The sequence below is a fragment of the Oryzias melastigma genome, linkage group LG14 (assembly GCF_002922805.2).
Source record: "Oryzias melastigma strain HK-1 linkage group LG14, ASM292280v2, whole genome shotgun sequence".
In the NCBI taxonomy this organism is placed as follows: domain Eukaryota; kingdom Metazoa; phylum Chordata; class Actinopteri; order Beloniformes; family Adrianichthyidae; genus Oryzias; species Oryzias melastigma.
The window spans coordinates 7712959-7735051 of NC_050525.1; the positions used below are offsets into that span (position 1 = coordinate 7712959).

General features: G+C 38.6%; 1 protein-coding gene across 2 annotated transcripts in view; it reads left to right on the plus strand.

The window, feature by feature from the left end:
* opcml (opioid binding protein/cell adhesion molecule-like) overlaps nucleotides 1-22093 on the plus strand; it is a 163492-nt gene that overhangs the window by 106186 nt on the left and 35213 nt on the right. For both annotated transcript variants that reach the window (XM_024261690.2, XM_024261689.2), the window contains one exon: nucleotides 17628-17863. In XM_024261690.2, the coding sequence (XP_024117458.1) occupies nucleotides 17628-17863 (236 nt within the window). The remainder of the gene's footprint in view (nucleotides 1-17627; nucleotides 17864-22093) is intronic.

Below are 22093 nucleotides of genomic sequence, written 5' to 3' on the forward strand. Positions count from 1 at the left end.
TCTTGTTATTATTATTGTTTCGGTAAAATAATGAAAAATATCATAAAGGTGATACGAGCCTCCCCAATGCCGCAGCTGCTTCCCTGTCTCTGCCAGCCAGCCTCCCGGGGTCGGCGACTGATTGAGTCCCTGAACACGTCACATGTCCATAGATGAGTTCCTGATTGGTGGATGACGACCTCGCTAAAGTTTAGATATTTGACTCCTCACTGCTCAAATCGCGTCGCAGGACCTCTGATTGCGTTTGTACTATTAACTTAACGTCGGTGTGGGGTTGCTTTGCCAAATCTTGCAGTTGCCATAGCAACCCCAAGCAACCCCTTTACGTGTTCAGTTTTAGACAGCAAAAAAGACGATAATCTGTTTTTATTTTCATTTATCAGGTTTTACCAAAGAAGGTAAAAGAAAGAAAAATACTTGAATGAAGGAACAAGAGGAGGAGAATATTCACATGAAGTGGCATAAATGATATAAAAACAGAGAAATATTGTCAAAGTTATCGTTTTTTTTTTTGTCCCTTTCTTTGCCTTTCTGTCACTTTTCTCATTCTTGACTTTCCTTGATGTGACCCTATGTTGTCTGTCTTCCAGTACTTTTGGAAGTGTGGCAACACATTTCTTGCCTTCTCTTTGTCGCTTTACTTTAATTTTTTAAAGCCTCATTTTAACAGTTTATGCAAAAATTGTTCTGAATCCTCATTCAATCTCTGCCAGTGTTGCTGGACAGTCACAGTTTCTCATCATACAAGTCCTCTAAAAACCACCAGACCCTAAAAAAAAAAAGAGTGTGGGGGGCAGACGATCGCCTACCTTTGCCTAATTGTCAGTTTCTTTCTCAGACTTTCTCCTTCAGGAAACAAATCGAAGCATCTGGAGTCGTTTGTTTTTAAGACAAAATCAGCTAAATGTTTTTTAAAAATTTGTCACATTTGATCAAAATCTTGACATTTTCCTTTGCACAGCTGTTTTATTCGTCTCATGTTTGATCAAATCAGTTACTTATGTTGCCCAATCGTTCAGTCTGTGGTTAACATTGGATCACTTCTAAAAGGTCAACTTCTAGTCATCAGCTCAGAGTTTCACATCATCGCTTGATGACAGGCGGGTTACTCATTGGTGCCGCCCTTTTTTAACCCTGATCCAGAAGCCCGTCTTCCTGAAGCTTGGACCAGCAAATGCTGGAAGCGTCACAGCCTTCTGTTTGGAGCTGCTTTGCTAGTCAGACCAATCTGTACTTCCACCTGGCATCATTCTTACCTAAACTAAGCATTTATGTGTTTTAACCCAACATATATATGAGACATGGAAACAAAAAAATAGGTGAAGACAAAATATTGAGGTCATAAAGCTTTTTTAATCAAATTTGACACCAATATATTTTAAAGTTCAGTTTCAAATAAAGTGATCTTCAGTTTGTATAGATACAAACAAAAAGAGCAGATATTTAAAATCTTAAGCAATAACTAGAACATTAAGTAGTTGTCCTTTGATATATTTATGACATTTTACTCTGATATTAATAATCACTGATAGCCCAGCCAAAAAACAGCTCATAAAATAACTGAAATGTCATTCTTGTTAATAAATCTTATGATGGTACTGCCCCAAAATTTTCTTTTTTTAAACTAATAAAATATTTAGCCTTCTGACAATGTTATGTTTTGAGATACTTTACCTCAAAATTCAACTTTCAAATATGAAGTAATTGATTTTTGGTTGCCGTCCCCTCTCAGCAGATGGTGCTGCAGTGCTGCAGCGAACAGCAAGCTAGTTGATGAAGTAAAAGAAAAAATAAATCCCTGAAAAAGGAGCAAGAAATGTGTTTAATTCTGATTATGGAAACAAATAAAACTGGATTGCAATACAAAGATCTTCATGTGTGCAAACTGACAGCACGACCACAGTACTTAGGCTGTCCATTATAAAAAATGTCTTCTTTATAAAAAGCCCAATTAAATTCACTGCTGCCTTTGTAAAGCAAAAAGCACTCTCGGCTCCATGGTAATGGTGCTTTTGTTATGGTAAAACTGGGAAATTTGAACCTAAAATAAAGAGTTGTATTAATGACATGCAGTATAAAGAGACTGAGTAATGTTTAATTGTTCTTGTCTGCTGTTCATTTTTAGAGCAATGAGAACTTAGATTCATTTTCTGCAGCTGTGTGTTTTTTTATTTAAAATGTTATTTAACAAATTGTAGAAAAAATAAGAAAAAAACAGGGAGAAAAAAAATGTATGTATTAAAAAAGGGTACCAAATCAATAAATGAACAGATGGATGTATATAATATATATATATAGAATATTTCCCATGCATTGAGTGGAATTATCACATTTTCATTTAAGATTATAAGAATTTTAGGAGGATTCCAGAATATAATATTATTCAAAGTTATTGATAAAAGGAGTCCAAGTGTTTTTGAATACTGATATTGTATTTCCTTCATTTCAAAATGAATATGTTGTATAAGAAGATTGGTCCAATGGTTAACAGTAGCTGTGTTGGATGGAAAGTAAATCCTGCAATAAGAAAGAAAAAAATCACAGAAAGACTTGTGAACATACATATTCGCCTTAAAAAATGCTAATTTGTCAACCTATATTCAATAGTTTACTCTTGAATATTTCTGTTTTAAATCTATTTTTTACCTGTTTATTGCTCTCAGATCAAAGTGCATTTAAATTCAGTTTGAAGTTCTCAACGTTTTATGTAACACTGGATGAATCAGTATATAAATCTGTATACAGCTTCACCAACAACAACGTTTGGTCTCCTCGGAGTACCTCTGGCAGCCTGTGTCCCTGAGGATGTGACAAAGCTTATCAAGATGAGCACACATCAGTCGTTTTCTGCAGCAGATAGAACGTCTTTGAGTTTTCAACAGCAGACATATTTTCCTTTTGCTGGCTGTGGTATTCTGCGTCAATGTTAAAGCTTATGCGGCTAGTAGGCATTTTATGACCTTAAAATGAAGCCAACATCTTGTTCTAACTCCGTCACTGTGACTCAAATGGAAAGAGCTCGTGGTTTGGGTTGTTCTGTCTCCATAGAAGCTGCATAACAGGTGAAAACCACCAGGTTTTTACAAATGTTATAACATTACTACCAAAATATTATTATTTATTTATTAATAACACATTTTAGCTGAATAGCTATAAAAACAGACTTTGTGGTAGTTTTTTAGTGCTTCTAGCAACAGAATGTAACTACAGGAAAGAAGCTCAGGAAGAACTTTATTGATTCTTGTGAATAAGTCCTGTTTCTTTGGAGTAAATGGATGTCTATGGTCAGCCTACAGCTGGAATGCCATGTTTCCACAGAGATCGTCTTGTTCTAGCTTGATTCCTTCTTAGCAAAGGTGAGAAAATGGTCTTTTCACATGGATCCTACTGGCTTGATGCACTTTGAGTGTGAATGTGTTATGTTGACTCAAGACAGAACAGGCCAGGTACAATTGATTATTATATAAAAAAAAAAAAAGAAAAAAACCTCCCCGACTTTGCAGGTGTTAGAAATGGGGGTCAGGACACACTGGATCTGTGTGTCCTGCTCGGGTAGGGCTTGGGGAATAGGGGTTCTTATCTTAACTCTTTATTCTTTTTTTGTGTTAAACATAAAGAAATAAAAAAAAAAAGAACTGAAAGACTTAAAATGAATTGGAAAACGGTGGAATAAATAATTAGCAAATGAATTGATGTTTATAGAACATTTATAGATTCCTAAAGTGTGACTCATGATAAAAAAAAAAAAAAAAATCTTTTTTTCTAATGAAAATAATTGGTTCATATTTGTGATTATTAATACGTGATTCATATTGACGACTTTTCTATTTAAAATGATCTGTACACATTTTTTATTTGTGTTTCCTGATTTTCTTTTATGATTTTTCTATTAAAAAAAGATACTTCCTTTACATTAATGACTCTTCCAATAGAAAATAATCTGTATACATATATATTCTTGTTGTTGTTTGATACTTGATTGATATTAATGATTTTTGAAAAATATGAAAAAATATGAAAAATATTCTGCACATTTATTCTGAATTTTGATAATGAATCATGTATATGCATGTCAAAGTCTGGAATAATGTTATATCTACTTACATAGCCATGTGATTTATTGTTACTACCTTAATAACCTGAATCTGTATTGGAAAGATATAAATGTCTGATCTTAAGTTCTGGAGGGTTCAATGTGATCAAGGAAACAGTCATTCAACTCACCTGATCATTCACTTTATGTAAACTCAGGGATGGTGGATGTTTTCTTAGACATGCCTCCAAGAATGTTGGGTATGCCTGTCTGTGTACACGAGGAAATATCCGTCACAGCGATTTGTGACACAAGTACTTTGTAAATACTGTAAATTTGTACAGATATACTTAATACGTGTAAGTGGTTGTGTTGATACGGTGTAATGGTGTGTGTGTAGGTGTGTGTATGGCTCCAACACATCCAATTTACTTATGACATTCATCTTATCTCATGTTTCATCATCTGCTTTCCTACCTCCCCTTCCCTTTCTATCTCCCCACATCTCGCCCAATCTGAGCCGCTAAAACTCAATAAATAAAGTTCAGCTTCAGTTAGAAAAAGGGTTTATTTTAACAGACTTATAATCTTTGTGTTCATTTGTTGGACAGGACAAAAAAAGTGTGAGGTTAAAACTAAAGCCCAAAATTTTACTTTAGCAACTTTACACACAGTTGCATGATGGTTAAAACACAAAAGTCCTTTCTGCCTAACTTGATAGTAATTCAATACGGAGAAATCTTCGTAATTCGAGTAAATATTTATTAGTACATTGTGACAAATCCAGGGGAGTTTCAAAATAAGACTTCTTCTTGGTTTAGATCAGTAGAAAATGAGCCCAAATGGCTTTTTAAAGGTTGACGACCCCTGGGCTATACAATACAAAATCAACTTTCTTGAGGGGGCCTTTGGTCACATGCAAAATGGTGCTAGAATCAATCTGTAGCCAGAAGCGGAAATTTTGGAGCTTTAGCTGGTTACGTATGCGGAAATTTCCTAAACTTTAGGAAACCCTTTCAAAATGGATATTTTAAAAACATTTCAGAACTTTCAGCTTTTAAGCTTTTAAATGCGATTAAATTGTAACTGTCGAACAGTTTAGTGTGCAAGATATGCTTCAAATGGGACAAAGAATGTTAATCGTTATATTAATTTTAAGGCAATAGTAACAATTGTTCAAATTTCTATAACTACACGTGTTTACTGGCAAAATGCTGTTTTTTTTCTCTGTAAATCAGCCGATCAGAGCTGTAGAAAAGCCATTTTTTCTCTGTGACAGAGAGTGTCACAGAGAAAATTTTGAAAAAAAATGGTTGAAAAAAGAGAGAAGAAACGGTAAAAAGGTCAAAATCTTAAAATGGGGGGTTCTGGGCGCGGACATCCGATTTCGGCTGCAAATTTTGTTTTTTGTTTTTTTTGCAACTTCCGGCTATTAATTTTCGAGCACCATATTTTTTCTTTGTGGCCAGATTCTCTTGACTTTTTGAGCTTTTAAGTGTATAATAATGTTCATTCCTCAGAAAAAAACAACCCCGATGTGTTTTTTGATCCATTCAGGCATTTCTGAGTATTCCTCTAAAAAGCCATGCTCTGAGCACCAGCCCCTCCCAATCCAGATCCTCACAATGTGACGTAGACAAGTGAGAACAGCCTCTTCCAGGAAGAGTCTGTGCTCCCTGCACCTCCCCCCAGGTTAACGCAAACACCCACTTTCTCTGCAGAACTAGCAGTGCTAGCAAAATGCTTTCATTTTAAATACACAATACAGTTTAGCTTCAAATTGTGGCTTCTAATAGTGGCTGGCAGATAGACAGCATGCACATCCATCTGCAGAAGTTCAGGTGTTTGTTGTCATGGGCAGACATGGTGCAGAGGCCGGCTCGAGGTTGACGGCAGGAGCGACAGGCTCAGAGATGGATTCGTCTTAATTTATAGTAGGAAAAGAGTACACGAAAAAAACTAATATTTCAGAATTTGTTATTTAGTTTGATAAAGGTAATATCTCATGCTTAAGATTAGCATAATTTAGGCACTATAAACAAAATTCTAACATCAACTTTCAAATGAATAATTCATTATAAAATATGATTTACAGTAAAACATCAACAACATGGAGTTTACTTTTAACTGAATGCCAAATAAAGATGATTATAATCACATTATCTCATTATCTAATGAGCTCCTGGGACGACAGGCGTTTAGATATTTGCTAAAAACGGCATAATCATAATGAAAAAAAGACTAGGAATGATTTTACAACAGATAAAAATATATTTTTGGAGTGTGACTTAAAGTCAGAACCTGAACTCAATTTAAGACGATAAATTATTAACAAACAGTATAGTGTGAGTCTATACTCATATTAAAATGTGCTAAGAAACCATTGAGAAAATTGCATAGATTATAATGGAAATTTCACATGCTTTCTGTTAAGATTTATGAATACATTTGTCATTTTCATCTCAGTTTAATCTACATTCAACACAACAAATAAAATAGTCGATTTTTAAAACCTTTATTATGAAAAGAAGGTTATTTAAAATAAAAATGTTAATTCCAGCCTGTGCTAAGTGGGATTTCTGTGTCCTGTTATGAATGCAGGTTTTATAAAGTAATTAACCTTACATTTCTTACATTTAGCTCGAAATTAGGAAACCACTGGAAATAGATGCTAGACTCTATCATTACACAGATGAATGTTAGTCATGTTTCTGATAGAAGACCTTTAAAAGTGTGAAAGTTCATTGCCTGGCTGAACTAGAAAGCCAGTCAAATGTTGTGTGGTAGTCAAAGTACCAGGACTTTTTAAAAAATGTTTTTATTATTAAGGATGAACACAACTTTTTCCACATCATTTGACATTTTACTTTGACTGTGTCATTTTGTGGGGGTGGAAAAGAAACCAGAATTGGTCATGCTAAGAGTTTCTCGAGCAATTAGTCTGTCAGATTTAGACTGATTGGTCAGTGAAATGTACATCAAAAGCATCTGGACTGTAGTCACTTACAGTGATATTCTGCTGTTTGGATTCTCTGCTTTTAGCTTCTTTTTCTGTTGGTCTCATTAAATAATATTGGGTAAATTTCAGGTTAGAACCATCATCTTCTGTACCACAATGTTGGTTCTGTTTTTGCTTTTTTTTACAAAGGGTGGAGTTCACATGAGTGCACTGAGCAAGATGGCCGTTTGACCTGAAATCTCCCGCAGGAGCCTTCTTATTATTTTTTTTTGTCAATTCCTGCTTTATTATCACAAATCCATACAGAAAGAGGTCAAAAGTGTTTTGATTTTACAATTATTTTTTTTTTTTTTGGAAATGCTATCGACCGGGGCGGTCAAATAAAGTGCTGGAACTGATGGGGCTAAACCTAAATCTGCTAGCCCGAGCCAAATGGCAGACACAAGAGGGCTGTCCACCATGCAAGGGTCTCTGCAAAAAGCTACTATTGAAACATTAAGAGTTGGACAACTTCTGTCAAGTCTGATGTGAATGAGATAAAAGAATTAAATGTAAAGCTACAAACGGACGTGGATGGAGTCCTGCGTCCTGCTGGACTGAACACCATATTTCTCAGCTGGAAGATGACAACCACAACTTACAGGAATCTGCTAATGTAGTTCACTTTCGGCTTAACCCTTTCGGGGTCGCCACAGTGTAACAGCACCCACTGTTTCGCATCAGAGATTTGGCATAGTTTTTACGCCGGATGCCCTTCCTGACGCAACCCTGTACTTGAGGGGCACAGGGACCCAGTTAGGCAGCAGCGTCAAGAGTCTTCCCTAAGGACCCAATCTGGTTGGGGATCAGTGGACAACCCTGGGAATCGAACCCAGGGCTCCTGAGTGTCAGCCCTTCACCTAGCCCACTGAGCCACCCAGCCACTTACAGGAATCTGCTAAGACCCAAACCCACACCAAGACAAAACCCACACTAAGACCCAGACCAGCACCAAGACCCAAACCCACACCAAGACCCAAACCCGCATCAAGACCCAAACTCACACCAAGACCCAGACCCGCACCAAGACCCAGACCTGCATCAAGACCCAAACTCACACTAAAACTCAGACCAGCACCAAGACCCAAACTCACACCAAGACCCAGACCCGCAACAAGACTCAAACCCACACCAAGACCCAGACCCGCATCAAGACCCAAACCCACACTACGACCCAAACCCACACCAAGACCCAGACCCGCACCAAGACCCAAACCCGCATCAAGACCCAGACCTCCACCAAGACCCAAACCCACACCAAGACCCAGACCTCCACTAAGACTCAAACTCACACCAAGGCACAGACCTAATGTGTTAGATTCAGTCTTCCACTTATCCTCCTCCCCAATTTGAACCAGATGGTATGCATTAAGCAGGTCTAGTTTGGTGAAGATCTTAGCCCCCTTAACCAGATCAAAGGCGGTGTGTAACAGAAGAGGGGATGAGTCTTCTGAACATTGGTGTTTTTCAACCCCTTGTAGTCAATGCAAGGCTGTATACCCCAACCCACTTGCCCATGAAGAAGAGGACCCTGACAGAGAAGAAGGGGGATGGAGACTCTCTTGTAGGTACTCCCCCATGACCTCCTTTTCTGTAAGAGACAAAGGGTAGACGTGACCCTTAGATGATTGAGACCACAGTGGAGATCTATGGTGCAGCCATGGTGGCAGAGACTTGGCACAAACCTTACAGAACACAGAACTAAGGTCATGATAAGCTGGAGGAATATTCTGAAGATCTGGAGGTTAATGAGGAAACTGTTTTTAAAATGGAGGAAAACATGGCAGCAGCAGGCACACAGTTCAACAAACAAAAACTCTAGGACAACACACGTCCAGAAGTCCAGTCGATGTGAGGAGTACGTTTGCATAACTAAGAAACACCTATATGAGGTTTTGTTACCACACTAATATTTACAGTGTAGTTTTGTGTGTGTGTATTAGGTAATTTTTGAACATGTGAATTGGAGTTAGAAATCAAGAATTATGCACACACAAATTTGATGGAACTATTTTTTCTCCATATTAAAGTCTTTCATCTGATCAAACTTTAAATGCCTCACAAAGTGAAATGAATCAGGCATGAAGGCATCAATCTGAGGTTCAGAAAGTCAACCAATCTCTACTCCATATGCAGATTTTAATGTACATTTCCCTGTGCTATTAATACACATGAACTCGTTTTACCCATGTGTCACAATGGTGGTAATTGCGTTAAACATCTTCACCCCCGCAGATCCATCTGCTTCATACAGTGTATTTAGTTGGGACACAGTTGCTGCAGACCCAGCCTTTCAAATGAAAGTGCATTTTGAACTTGTGCCAGATGTCAGGAGAGAAATACATCGCTGCTTTATAGTCCAAGGGACATCATTTTGAAACACCATCATTGAGATGATGGATCATGCTTTTCCTTCAGTCCACGTACAGAACATATCGCACCTGCTGCCACCTTTCTCCTTGTGATTGTGGAAATGGAAAAGGCAGCAAAAGCTGGAGTGTCCCCCAACACCCTGAGGATAGAATTTGGCTGTTGCTGTCCGTAGTATATCACACTAATGAAAGATAAAGAAAACTGATTGTACGGGATGATGGACAGCTGTATCACAGATTAATCTGGCTCTCTCCAACCTAGAAAAATTGACAATTGTGGGAACAGATAGGCTTCTGTTTCAGGCCCTGCTGGTTATTTTTTTCCCCGTCATGCATGTTTGTTAGATGTCAACCAAGAAATGAAGCTCCCTGTGCTTTGTCTTGTGTGCCAGGATGTTTGGGAAATGGCTTCCTGGGAAAAAACTGCAGCAAGTCTGACTGTGTGGGATGTCATCTCAATCTCATAAAAATACCTGTTAAGTCACCATTCTGGCTTAAAGACATTGTGAAATGTACATATAATCTAGACCACAGGTGTCGAACTCCAGGCCTCAAGGGCCGGTGTCCTACATGTTTTCCAACCAACCTGCCTTTGAAGCTCCTTATTGGCCAAACACGACTGATCCAGGTAATCAGCAGCAGATGAAGCAGGATTTCTGGAAAACCAGTAGGACGTCGGCCCTCTAGGACTTGAGTTTGACACCCCTGATCTAGACTAAACTATGAAGACTAAACTTTTTAACCCTTTACCTGCTGATTGAAATTATTATGCACATTACTCCCTAAAGGCAATAGGGAGCAGAAAAAAAAAACATTTTTCATTGATTTTGTAATGGTTGGGTTGTGAAAGGGTTAATAGTCAGTCTTTCTTGGTCTGTGAAATAAAGATTGGATCACCAGTTGATTTCCTGCTTTATGATGGCTAAAAAACTATTTAAGTCACCAGAAAGCCCTTCCTATCAGCTCCCTGTTATGGCCATGACCTTCAGTTTCTTGCTGCTTTCTCGTTGTTTTTGGTAAATGACCTCTACCAGCAGCCATGTCTTTCAGACCTCTGTGATAATCTATGCCACAGCTACGGTGCATGGTTACCCAGAGTACATACTGGACACCGTGTTTGGTGACATGACAATAAATGAACAAAACTGAACTTTTAACAGAGTCGTTGAGAGGTTTGCCAGGAAAGGAAAATTATTGTTTGATAGCTTTTAAACTGTCATTACAAATCATGTTTTTTTGCTGCACGCATATTTTAATTAAAATAGCGGGACTAAATCAAATTAAAATCCAACTCTTCTACGGCAAGCAAAATACATTGAGAGAATGTCACAAGATTTGATGACCGTATGTCTCATACTGTACAGCGCACTTAAAAGCCTTAATTTTTATTAAAAAAAAACAAGACTGCACCTTATAATCTGGAGCACCTAATAGTTGGATTCATTTTGGTTGTGGTTACTGATGTTGAAGTGATTTTGAGATTTACATGGCGTTCGGTCAAAATATTGTACCATAGTTAAAGTGTAACCAAACCCTAAATCACAGGTGTCGAACTCCAGGCCTCAAGGGCCGGTGTCCTACATGTTTTCCAACCAACCTGCCTTTGAAGCTCCTTATTGGCCAAACACACCTGATCCAGGTAATCAGCAGCAGATGAGGCAGGATTTCTGGAAAACCAGTAGGACGTCGGCCCTCGAGGACTTGAGTTTGACACCCCTGCCCTAAATCAACTTTTGTTTTGTCTGTTGACATCTATAAAAGGCTTTAAAAGAGCTGTCTGTTGGTCATTGCCACATTTTTTGACAAATTGAAATAAACTTGTTTAATTCTTGAAAACATAGTAAAAAAAGAAAAAAAAACGTGTGTGTGCTGCCCCCCACAGGTTGAATCGAGGTATTACAGTTGAATTTTGTGATTGGTTAAACCCTGTAAGTTTTAGAAGTCTGACGTCATGATCTGCAGCTCCTGTAATGATAACAGTCCTGTTCATCAGCCCCGCCCCTCTGACTGGATTTTCAAATTTTGGCTGTGGGTGCAGTCAGCCTCCAACTTTCCTGTTTGGTCACCCTTTAAACTCCTGGTTGATGGACCCTAAAATTCTGTCTGTGAAAAGAAAAATGCTCACAATACGGAATTAACCCTTGTGCTCGCTTATGGGGTCCAGATAACCCCAGCCTTACATTGACACGTTATCCATCCCATGACAAATGTGTTCGAAGGTGGACAGGATTTCATGTCTGCCACGGACCCCAGTGAAAATAAAAATCATTGAAATAAAAGTTCAAATGACCCCACTCCCAAAGTTAACATAGCTAGGTATAGATATAGCACAAGGGTTCAAATTCAACCCTATCAAGTGCCACTGAGTGCAGCTGGCACCAACACCGCTGACTCAAACACTGGCTTGTCACTCGCCAGTTGGATTCACAGACAACCTGGACGAGTTAGTGTTAAAGCACAGCAGGTGATCGGTGAATGCATACTGGAAAATGGAGCAATATAAATGATCTGCAAAATATCTATGGGAAATTAGAGTCTGAAGCCTACCTGTAGCAACAAGAATGTCTTGCTGAACTCTCCCACACACAGGTCCTTCAGAACTTTGCTGCACTCATTTAAAACCCCGTAGTTAGAATGACGTGTCTGAGATTTAATGCAGTTCTTGAGATAAAATGGCCAGGTGAAATGAAATAAAGAAACCGTGCAGGAAAAACAAGTGGGTTGCAACACCAAGAAACCCAGACTAAGTTTCTATAACCTGATATCCTCGTAAACAACACTGAAAACAGAGGCCATTCATGCTACAGGAAGCGAGAAGTCATCCTTCACTGTTGTTCTCGGTTGCCAGACTTGTGAGGATCACACAGCTTAGTTTGTATTTTTTTAGTGATGGTCTTGGTCATGTTTTGAGTTGTCCCTCTGTCAGTAACTTTAGGTCCATGTTAATAATCATGAGCAGTTGTTTTCCTTTCTGTTAAGTGTTCTAAAACTATATAAAAGTTGTGTTTTTAGTTGGTAATTGTCATGTCGTCTCCTCTGTTTTGTAACCTTTTGTTTACTCCATGGGTTTTTTAATGTTGTAGTTTATGTATTAAATGTTTGAGTTTCTGCCACCAAGCCTGGTCTTCTCTATTTTTGGTCCTACACCTCCAGTTACTGACAGAATGACCCGACCACCCTGGACCTTTCAATCCACACCATGCCGTCCCACGTCAGATGGGTTTTTGAGGAATGTCACATCCATGGTTCCATGGGGTAATGCTGGGACCATACTCACTGTTCCTGAGGAGGGTCCTGGGATTGCCCCTTTCATGTTCCCTGTCATGTTCCTGAGGAGGGTCGCTGGGACCACGCTTCATGTTTTCTATTCATCCCCCTTGCTCATGTTTCCCGTTTTGGAGAAATGGTTTTATCACCCATCCCTTCATGTTTCCTGTCTCTAGAGGAAGTCGCCTAAACTGCTCCTCTGTGTGCTGGGGTTTGTTGCACAGGTGGCGTCCTATGACAGTTCCATGCTGGAATTCACTGTGCTCCTGAGAGCAGCCCCTAATTTCCCCAATTTTTTAATGAAAAATAGTCTGCATGTCTGAGGGTTTGATTTTATACACCTGTGCCAGAGCCAAGTGATTAGGACAGCTGATTCTGATCATTTTGAAGGGTGAGCCAAAACTTTTGGTAATATAGTGTCTGTGCACCTGAGGAAATATCAGTTGATGCAATTTGTGACACAAGTCCTATACTACAGATACCAAAAATGTGTTTAGACATACTTAAAACTTGTAAGTAGTGTGTGGATACTGTATGATGGTGTGTGTGCATGAGCAGCAATGCATGCAATTTATTTATGACATCCAACTTATCTCTTACCTTAACACCCCTGCTTCCCTCTCTGTCATCCCACTTCTCGTCCAGTCCGAGCAGCCTAAACTCAAAAAATAAAGTTTAATTACAAAAGGGGTTTATAGTAACACACTTAAAGGAGTATTTAACAACCCTGATTGTAAAAGCAAAACATGTCCATTACAAGAGGCACACAACCTGTGGGTTCATTGGCTGGGCAGGACATAAAGAGGGTGCATGAAGTGTGTATGGATTCTCCTTACAAAGTGTGCTTGCAAGCCAACTTTAATGTGAAAGAGAAAATGTTTAATTTTGTTTTTTTACATGTCATGAGGACCTGCTGTTCCTCATCATTCAACCCACCTGTGTTATCCTCTCTTTCTGTCTCATGTTGCCAATTTGTAGTAATGTGTATATTTGTTCCAGCAATTGTCAAGTTTGTGTTTCTAACCAAGCCAAATCCCAAATCCATGTTTATACTGATGACAATATAATGTGTATGCACTCATCAGATACTTTATTAGGTACACCTTGCTAGCTGGCTGGACCCCCTTTTGGCTTCAGAACTCCCTTAATCCCTTGTGGAATAGACTTAACAAGGTACTGGGTTGAGATCTGGCGACTGTGGAGGTCATTAGAGTCCAGTGAACTAGCTGTCATGTTCAAGAAACCAGTCTGAGATGATTCCAGCTTTATGACATGAAGCCTTATCCTGCTGGAAGTAGCATCAGAAGATGGTACGCTGTGGTCATAAAGAGATAAACATGGTCATCAGCAATACTCAGGTAGGCTGTGGTGTTGTAATCATGATCAATTGATACTAAGGGGACCAAAGTGTGCCAAGAAAATATCCCCCACACCATTACACCACCACCACCAGCCTGAACCGTTGATACAAGGCAGGATGGATCCATGATTTCTTGTTGTTGACTCCAAATTCTGACTCTACCATTTGAACGTTGTAGCAGAATTCAAGACTCATCAGACCAGACAATGTTTTTCCATCTTCTACTGTCCCGTTTTAGTGATTCTGCGTGAATTGTAGCCTCAGTTTCCTGTTCTTAGCTGACAGGAATGGTACCCGGTGTGTTCTTCTGCTGTATCGCATCTGCCTAAAGGTCAGAGATGCTCTTCTGCAGACATCACTTGTGACCAGTTGTTTGAGTTACTGTTGCCTTTTAATCAGTTGGAACCAGTCTGTCCATTCTCCTCTGACTTCTGGCATCAACAAGACATTTCCGTTCACTGGACATTTTATCTTTTTCGGACCATTCTCTGTAAACCCACGATATTGTTGTGTCGGAAAATCCCAGTAGAAAAGCCGTTTTTGAAATTCTCAGACCACCCCGTCTGGCTCCAACAATCACTTAAATCACCTTTCTTCTCCCTTCTGATGCTCAGTTTGCACTGTAACAGATCGGCTTGACTATGTCTACATGCCTAAATGCTCACTGCCATATGACTGGTTGATTATAAACTGGCCTTAATGATCCATTGGGCTGCTGTCCTTAAAATAGAGGCTAGGGTGTGTTCACTATGACCATGTTTTAATCTTGTTAGTCTTATCTAGGAGAAAATGGTAACCACCAGAGCTCAAAGCTTTTAAAATCACAACAGTTTTTTTTGTTTGCTTGTTTTTTTTTTTGGTAAAAGTTCAACAGTGGCCATGGCACTGAATGGACAAGGACACGATGGAAGTGCATTTTCAGTAACGGAAATCTTTAGAGTTCTTTCTTAAAAATTCTACAGGAGTTTGTGTGTGTGAGTTTTTTTTTGATCGGTCATATATTTCTCCCTCTGGTCTTCTTTGTTTTACTGTTTCACTGTTACTTCCAGTGCTCCGTTTTAACAGCTTCTCATTCCCTCTGACATCCACCTATGCTTTGTTCACTGCAATCGCTAAGACTTATATTTTAGAGAAGACATATTTTGTGTATCTTGGTCTTTCCTTCTTATATTTCAATAGCATTCAATTGTACCCTGAAGTAAATGTTTTTTTATCAAATTAAATTGGCTTGTCAGGATTCGGTGGTTTAGGACCCAAAGTACAGGATACCAGGCTAGGTGACAGAAATTTCATTGAACATCTGAACCGCAGACAAAACAATGAACAAAAGGAAAACGATAAAGGTGACAAAGCAAATGACCTGACAAATAAATGAAAACCAGACAACGAAACACAAAGATGACTGACTAAACTACAAGCAGCTGTGGACAATTACCAAATGAATCCAGGTAAGACTATGAGAGGGAGTAACCAAACAAATTAGAAGAACACAAAAGAGAAAAACAAAATTGAGATCAAACAAAGCAATCTACACAGCACAATCCTTACAAGCCCTGGGGGAATTATGAGAAAATTATTAAAGGTGACTGTCCAGGCGAAGTAGATGTACCTACAGTATGTTTTTTTAAAGTACTAAAAAGAGTACTGAATTAAACCTTCTGTATTAACAGTATGCAGTCATACTTATCAAAACTTCTTAAATAAGATCAAATAAACATAAAGGAGCATCATTTTTTGTAGCATCTTTCTACCTATTCTATGTAAAACTTGAGTCTGTTTGGATGAATCCAGAGCTGATATTCTGGCAATGGTAAATGAAAATAAATAATTTGTCACAACATACCTGATAATATCTCTGATTGAAAACCCTGGCATACTTTACTAAAAGAGAAGGCGTTCTGTTTATAAACCAGACAAACTAACCCTTTTCTTTGACAAAGACTGAGGATTGAACTCAACTTTGAAGTAAGCAACTATTTATTCCAATGGAAAGTGTGTGTTTCCTTGCAGACTTAATGGTTGCTGCTGACCCTTAGACCTCATTACCTTTTTGTTGTTTGCCTTTGGTGACACAGATGTTAGCACTTGTAACTCATTCATAGTGACATTACTGCTCTTTTGCTGCTCCTGTCTTGATGAAAAGAGAAGGAAGCCACTTGGTGAGGAGAAAACAGTTTATTGATTTCTGAATGAGGGCGATGAAGTTCAGGAACTGGTGTGGTGAAGTAGTCAGTGGTGTCCAAAAGGTGGAGATGATCCAAGATGTAAGGATGGAAGAAAACTGGAATCAACAAACAGGAAAGACCAGTCATTTTTAATGGACGTGGGCTTAATACTATTGGATGTTAGCTAATAGACTGGGAGGTGAGGTATCGTAAAAAAACATCTTAAATACAGCTGGAGTTAGTGACGTTAGGGATGAAGAGTGTCAGGAGTTCCTGCCAGAAATCCAGCAGACGATAAACTGGCTTCAAAGATTGTTAAAGTTCCACTCTGATTGTCCTGTTTTTAGTCAAAAACAAAAAAGCTTGTGTTGTTTTCTATGACATATTTTCTGCAGAGCAGAAGGAGTTCCTTATAAATTTGCCTCTGAGTTGTGGGGGGGACCGTTGGCACGGAGTAAACCCTCACCTCGGGCATGTTCGCTGATCAGGAAGAAAGTGACCAAAAAACTCAACTGAAAATTGAGTCTTTTTAATAAAAAGTTGGATCAGATTCGCATCAGAGTACATACTCTGGATCTTCATCATGACAGGCAAAGAGCTTATTAAAGGGAGTCCCCATATATACATTGAAGGTGGGCATTATGTTGCTCCGGGTCAATGTTTGTCAGGTGAGAGTTAATCAAGAAAGGCCTTAACACCTTATATGGTCATCTTTACAAAATCTAAGGTTTGAGTGGTCAATGTCACTGATTAGGTCTTTGGAGCATGAATTACTGGTGGTCTGGAGTTCCATGTGGGTTAATGTAACAATCTATCCATAAATATGTCAATAACAAGATATAAAAGTAGGATATGCTATAAAATTATAAAAACCTTAATGTAACATATTGAAAGGTTTTTTATGCTTACATATTTAGTGTAAAAAACCCGTCCCCAGCGTATGTATTAATATGGAGCAGAGCAGGGAGCGTGTAACATGCTACGTCACAACTTCATGCTTTTTCTCACAGCATTTTTCCGTCTCTTCCTCATAAAAAACAAATGGAATAAAGATATGGAGTCCTGTTTGAAGGTTGACTTGTGCGGGTTGTTACTGCTTGGCTTTATCACGTGTACTGGCGCCTCCATTGGTGATGAGAGTGTCTGGATATGAACGATCTCAACCATTATTTGGTATGGTAGTTATCCCCTTTGAATTTCATGCAGGTACTTGGTGAACATTTTTATCCACATGTCAAATGGAAAAGAGGGTGGGTGGTTGAGAGAAATAAAGCGGGGAAAGGCACAACATTTGCCACTCTCATTGCCAATTTGTGATATAGGCAGAGGTAAGGGGTGAATTAGAAGAAAACACCACCATTGCAACTTTAGCTTTTAGCTAGTCTGGGATATTTTTTTTTCAACTTCTTTTTCTCTCTCTTTTTCCTTCCAGATGCAGTGTTGACAGCAAAGTTTCAAGAGTGGCCTGGCTCAATCGCACCACAATTCTATTCGCAGGGAAGGAGAAGTGGTCTTTGGATCCTCGAGTCATCCTGTTGGAAAACACAGCAGTCACAGAGTACAGCATCAAGATCCAGAATGTTGACATTCACGATGAAGGGCCCTACATTTGCTCCATTCTCACAAACAAGAAACCAAAATCTACAAAAGTGCATCTTATTGTACAAGGTAAGATATTTCCATCGCATAAGGGTTCCAGCTGCAGAAAGTACTGCGCAAAACTATGATTTTTAATATCAATATTGATGCTGTGAGATTAGTAAAATAACCAGCTTTCTCTTTGCAAAAGGTAATGTCTCTATTCAAGGTTTAGTTTTAGATTCGACGTGTCTGTTTTGAATTCAGTTTTTCTTTGTTTTAACACAAATTCATTTCTAAACCACATCACTGGTTCACAGATTTTTATATTGAGTCACAGAACATCAATTCAAAGTGTGCTGGAGTACTGAGTACAACTAAAGACAGAACTTTAGACAAAAAAACTCACCTTCACAATGATAACAACCAGGCACTGATAAACACTTTATTTTTTTAGCGTTATTTTATTTATTTTGTATAAATTTAGATTGTTGATATAAAGACATATCGCCACTAACCCTCAGGTTGCAGCAGCGACATCATGAGCATGGGCAGTATAATTTATTAACAACAAAACAATAAAATAAAATAATACATTCACGGAGGTGTGAATAAAGCTAAGACAAAAATTCAGAAAAAGAAAGAAAGTTGGCTATTCTGATACTGAGGTGTTTTTTGTTTTTTAATGGCCCCTGTGGTCGACTGACAGTTAGCCTATACCTATTACCTTTCTTGGTTTTCTTATTTTCTAATTTCTCAATCCACTGTATCACTTTTGGGATCACTGGGCTGCTGGAGCCTATCCCGACTGTTGGGTGAAGCACGTCCAGGGAGGCTGGCTGTCGACCAGACAGTAGAGCGACGACGCCTGCTTGGGCGTTTTGGTATTTTGTTTCATTAGTCTCTTTTTATTATCTCTTTTTTGACAACATGTACTTTTTTAAACCTTAAAGGTGTCATACCTTCTGATTTTTCTGGAATATGTTGCTTCACTTTTGGGTCTTAAACAATCTGTGGGTGCATTGTTTACACAATCAGCTGTTGTCACCTGGCAACAACAAAATGCAGCCAGAGATCGCTGCTTTTAGTTACAGTTTTTTTTTTTTAATTTAACAAAGCAAACAAGATAATTGACCCGCTATAATATCAATTCTAAAAATTAAGTAGTACTACTAAAACGTAGTATTCTATCTTGGTTTAATAAATGGGCTTCAGTACACATGCATACTTTGCTGTATCAATGTTACTTTGACAGTAAGTTAACAGAGGAAATGTTGTATTCAAGACAAAAGAAAGTTGAATTTTTTTCAAAAATTATATTTAGAACAGACATGTTAAACACAAATACAAATGTTGCATTCATATGGAAAGTTGTGCACATTTTTTACATTTATTTTTATTTATTTTTTTATGTATACATTTCTTTTTGACAGTTATCTTACCCATAACAATCACAATTAGTCATTGAATTTAAATAGATTTTAACACAATCAAAATATATATTATATATTAATTGAATAGGTCTAAACAAAAATAATGTCATATTTAATCCTTAATATCCTGTACCTGTTTTACACTCTGTCTACAATCTCTGCCGAATGTTTGATTTTCAAGTTTCTTTCCTAGATGGGATGTTTTTTTTTCTTTAACATTTACTACTTAGAATTTAGATCGGCCTCCTAGAAAGTGACTTCCAACTAGTCACATACGAACAACTTTTGGATGATAGAAGACAAAAAGGACAGATAAAAGACACCCCCATCATGTGTGTTAACATGACCTCAGACCATAAACAGACATTCTTCATGTTTCACAGTGGGGACACTATTCTTGTACTGATATTCGTTGTTTTACTGTCTGTCAGCTCAGATCTGAAAAGGCTTGTTTTTTTCTCCTGGATAATTGTTGCCATGTCAGCATGCACTGCAGCTGCTTTTACATAGCTGCCCTTCATTCACCTCTTTTGATGAAACATGATCTCCTAAAGAACCTGCCAATAAGTCTGAGCACCTGTAGAGAAACAGAAAACAACTGAGGAAAAAAGATTCAGCATCAACTCTAGACACTAAAAGAAGGGCAATTAAAGGGACTAGAGCCTGCCAAGTCATGACAAGAACTAAAAGTGGACCCACATCTCCATGCTTTTTTTGTTGTTGTTTGTTTTAGATGTACTTATAAAGTGCATTGAATAAAAACTGTAAGTTTTATTTTATTTTTTCTGAGGATTGACAGAGAACACTGCTTTCTTTTGCTTAATACACTTTCTTTTAGGAATGTCCAGATCCGATCACGGGATTGGAAATCAGGCCCCATCCCGTGGTTGATGAGTTGATAAAAAATTGGATGTTTTACCTCGATCAGTATTGGATATTTGATTTATTATTTGGATAATGGTATTGGCACGTCTTTGTGTGCGACCAGCCAACCCGGTCGCAGTAAAATGCGTATATATGCCACGACTTTGCACTCTGAAATACCGTGTATAATATACGCCAAACACGCTTTTTGCATGCATATGATACACAATGGTAGAGGATAGGTTGCGCCGGCGTACAATATACACGCTTTTTAGGTTTCATTTTGATCACGTGGTCAGAAATCCTCCGGCTCTTTTCTAAATGACGTCGTTCCCGGTTAAGGTTAGGATTACGGTTATGGTTAGGGTTAGAAAATCAAATTGTTCGTTTGTGGGGCTGTCTGTGATGCTCACGGCTCCACCAGGGGACGTGTCAAACGTGGAAAACAGACTTTAACAAGTTTAGGACCGCGCGTATTATATGCACGCAAAAACCGGTTTTGGCGTATATTATACACGGTATTTCCCAAATCGTGGCATTTGTACGCATTTTACTGAGACTGGGCTCGACCAGCACAAAAAGTGATGGAAATTTATGTTGGCAACATGTAATGGTGGAGCCAAGATGCAGATTGCTTCGTTGCACGTATTTTAAGTACATCCAAGGCTGGATTTTGCTGTTGGCTACACGTATTTAAAATTAAACTTCAAGTTAAATTCCCATTAGCTGTCACGCTCCTTTGTGTGTGAAATGTGTTCTCTGCATTTGATCCATCCCCTGGAGGGGCGGTGAGCTGCAGGAACAGCCGCATTTAGGAACCATTTGTCCGATTCGACCGCCAGCGTCTTCTGTAACTTTATAGGAGTGAAAGGAACCTCCACATGTGAACATGTCCGACCTCTGCGATCTGGCCTCTCCAGCGCTCCAGACCTGTTTCTTTGGGAGCTGAGTCGCTGCACTTTTTGTGAAATTAGGGCTCTTAACGACCTGAATTGTAATAAATGGCAGGTTGTTTCGTGAATCTTCGTGAGGTCAGCAGCAGAGCCTGTGGCTGCAGCCCTCCTGTAGCCAATGGGAGAGATCTGCCATAGCTAGACCGTTACCGGGTTGCACCTGAGCTGTAATGGTTGTCCAGGGACGTAACCTTCATGCTGAACCCTTCTTCTGGGTCTGTGCAACCAAAGAAAAAGTTCAACACTGGACGCACATTTTTCTTAAATTAAGTGCTTATAGACACTTTCTTATTATTATTATGATCAGCACTTTATATTTCAAGCTCATTATTTCAGATGAATATTCTACTAGATTGCATATCATGAAGTGATCACTACAACTTCTTGGTAGTTTGAGCAAAAACACTTCAGCTAAACGAAGCTAAGCTAGCGAGATATTCACAGATTTGGACTTCCAGGATCAAAAAACCATTGAAAAATGTTTCAAACTGATAGCAAGTGTCCCCATTGGGCTGTCTTAACGCGAACAACGCCCTACAAAGGCAGTTTAACAGACAAAAGATCAGGTTTTTGTTTCTTTTTAACGAGTACGGCGCTCTTCTGCTGCCCACAGAGAAACAGACGGCAGTGAGACACGGCTGCTGCTGCTGCAGCAGAAGGAGATTTAACCTCTGAAGACCTTTTTATTTCTCTTTGACAGAGCCCCAGTTAAGCAGAACTAACTACTGTAGTAATAAAACCCAAAATGGGATGTTGACGGATGTGGATTCCAGGTTTTGAAAGGTTAAAACTTTTATTCAACTAGCAGATTTAAAAAAATATCTTAATTACCATTTTAAAGATAAATGCTGCTTTTGCACAATGCAGTGATTTTAGAGTTTCATATTTCCGAGTGCGGTATTTTTCTGATTCTGTTCAATTTTCTTTCTTTCTTTCTTTCTTTTCTTGAAAGGCTTTGCCTTTTTCCAGGCCACATCTGTAAATTAAAATCCTGTTCTTTATCTGTCCTGCCTGGATAAATAAAAGTAAAAACAAAATTTTCTAAAAAAACAAACAACCAAAGATAATAG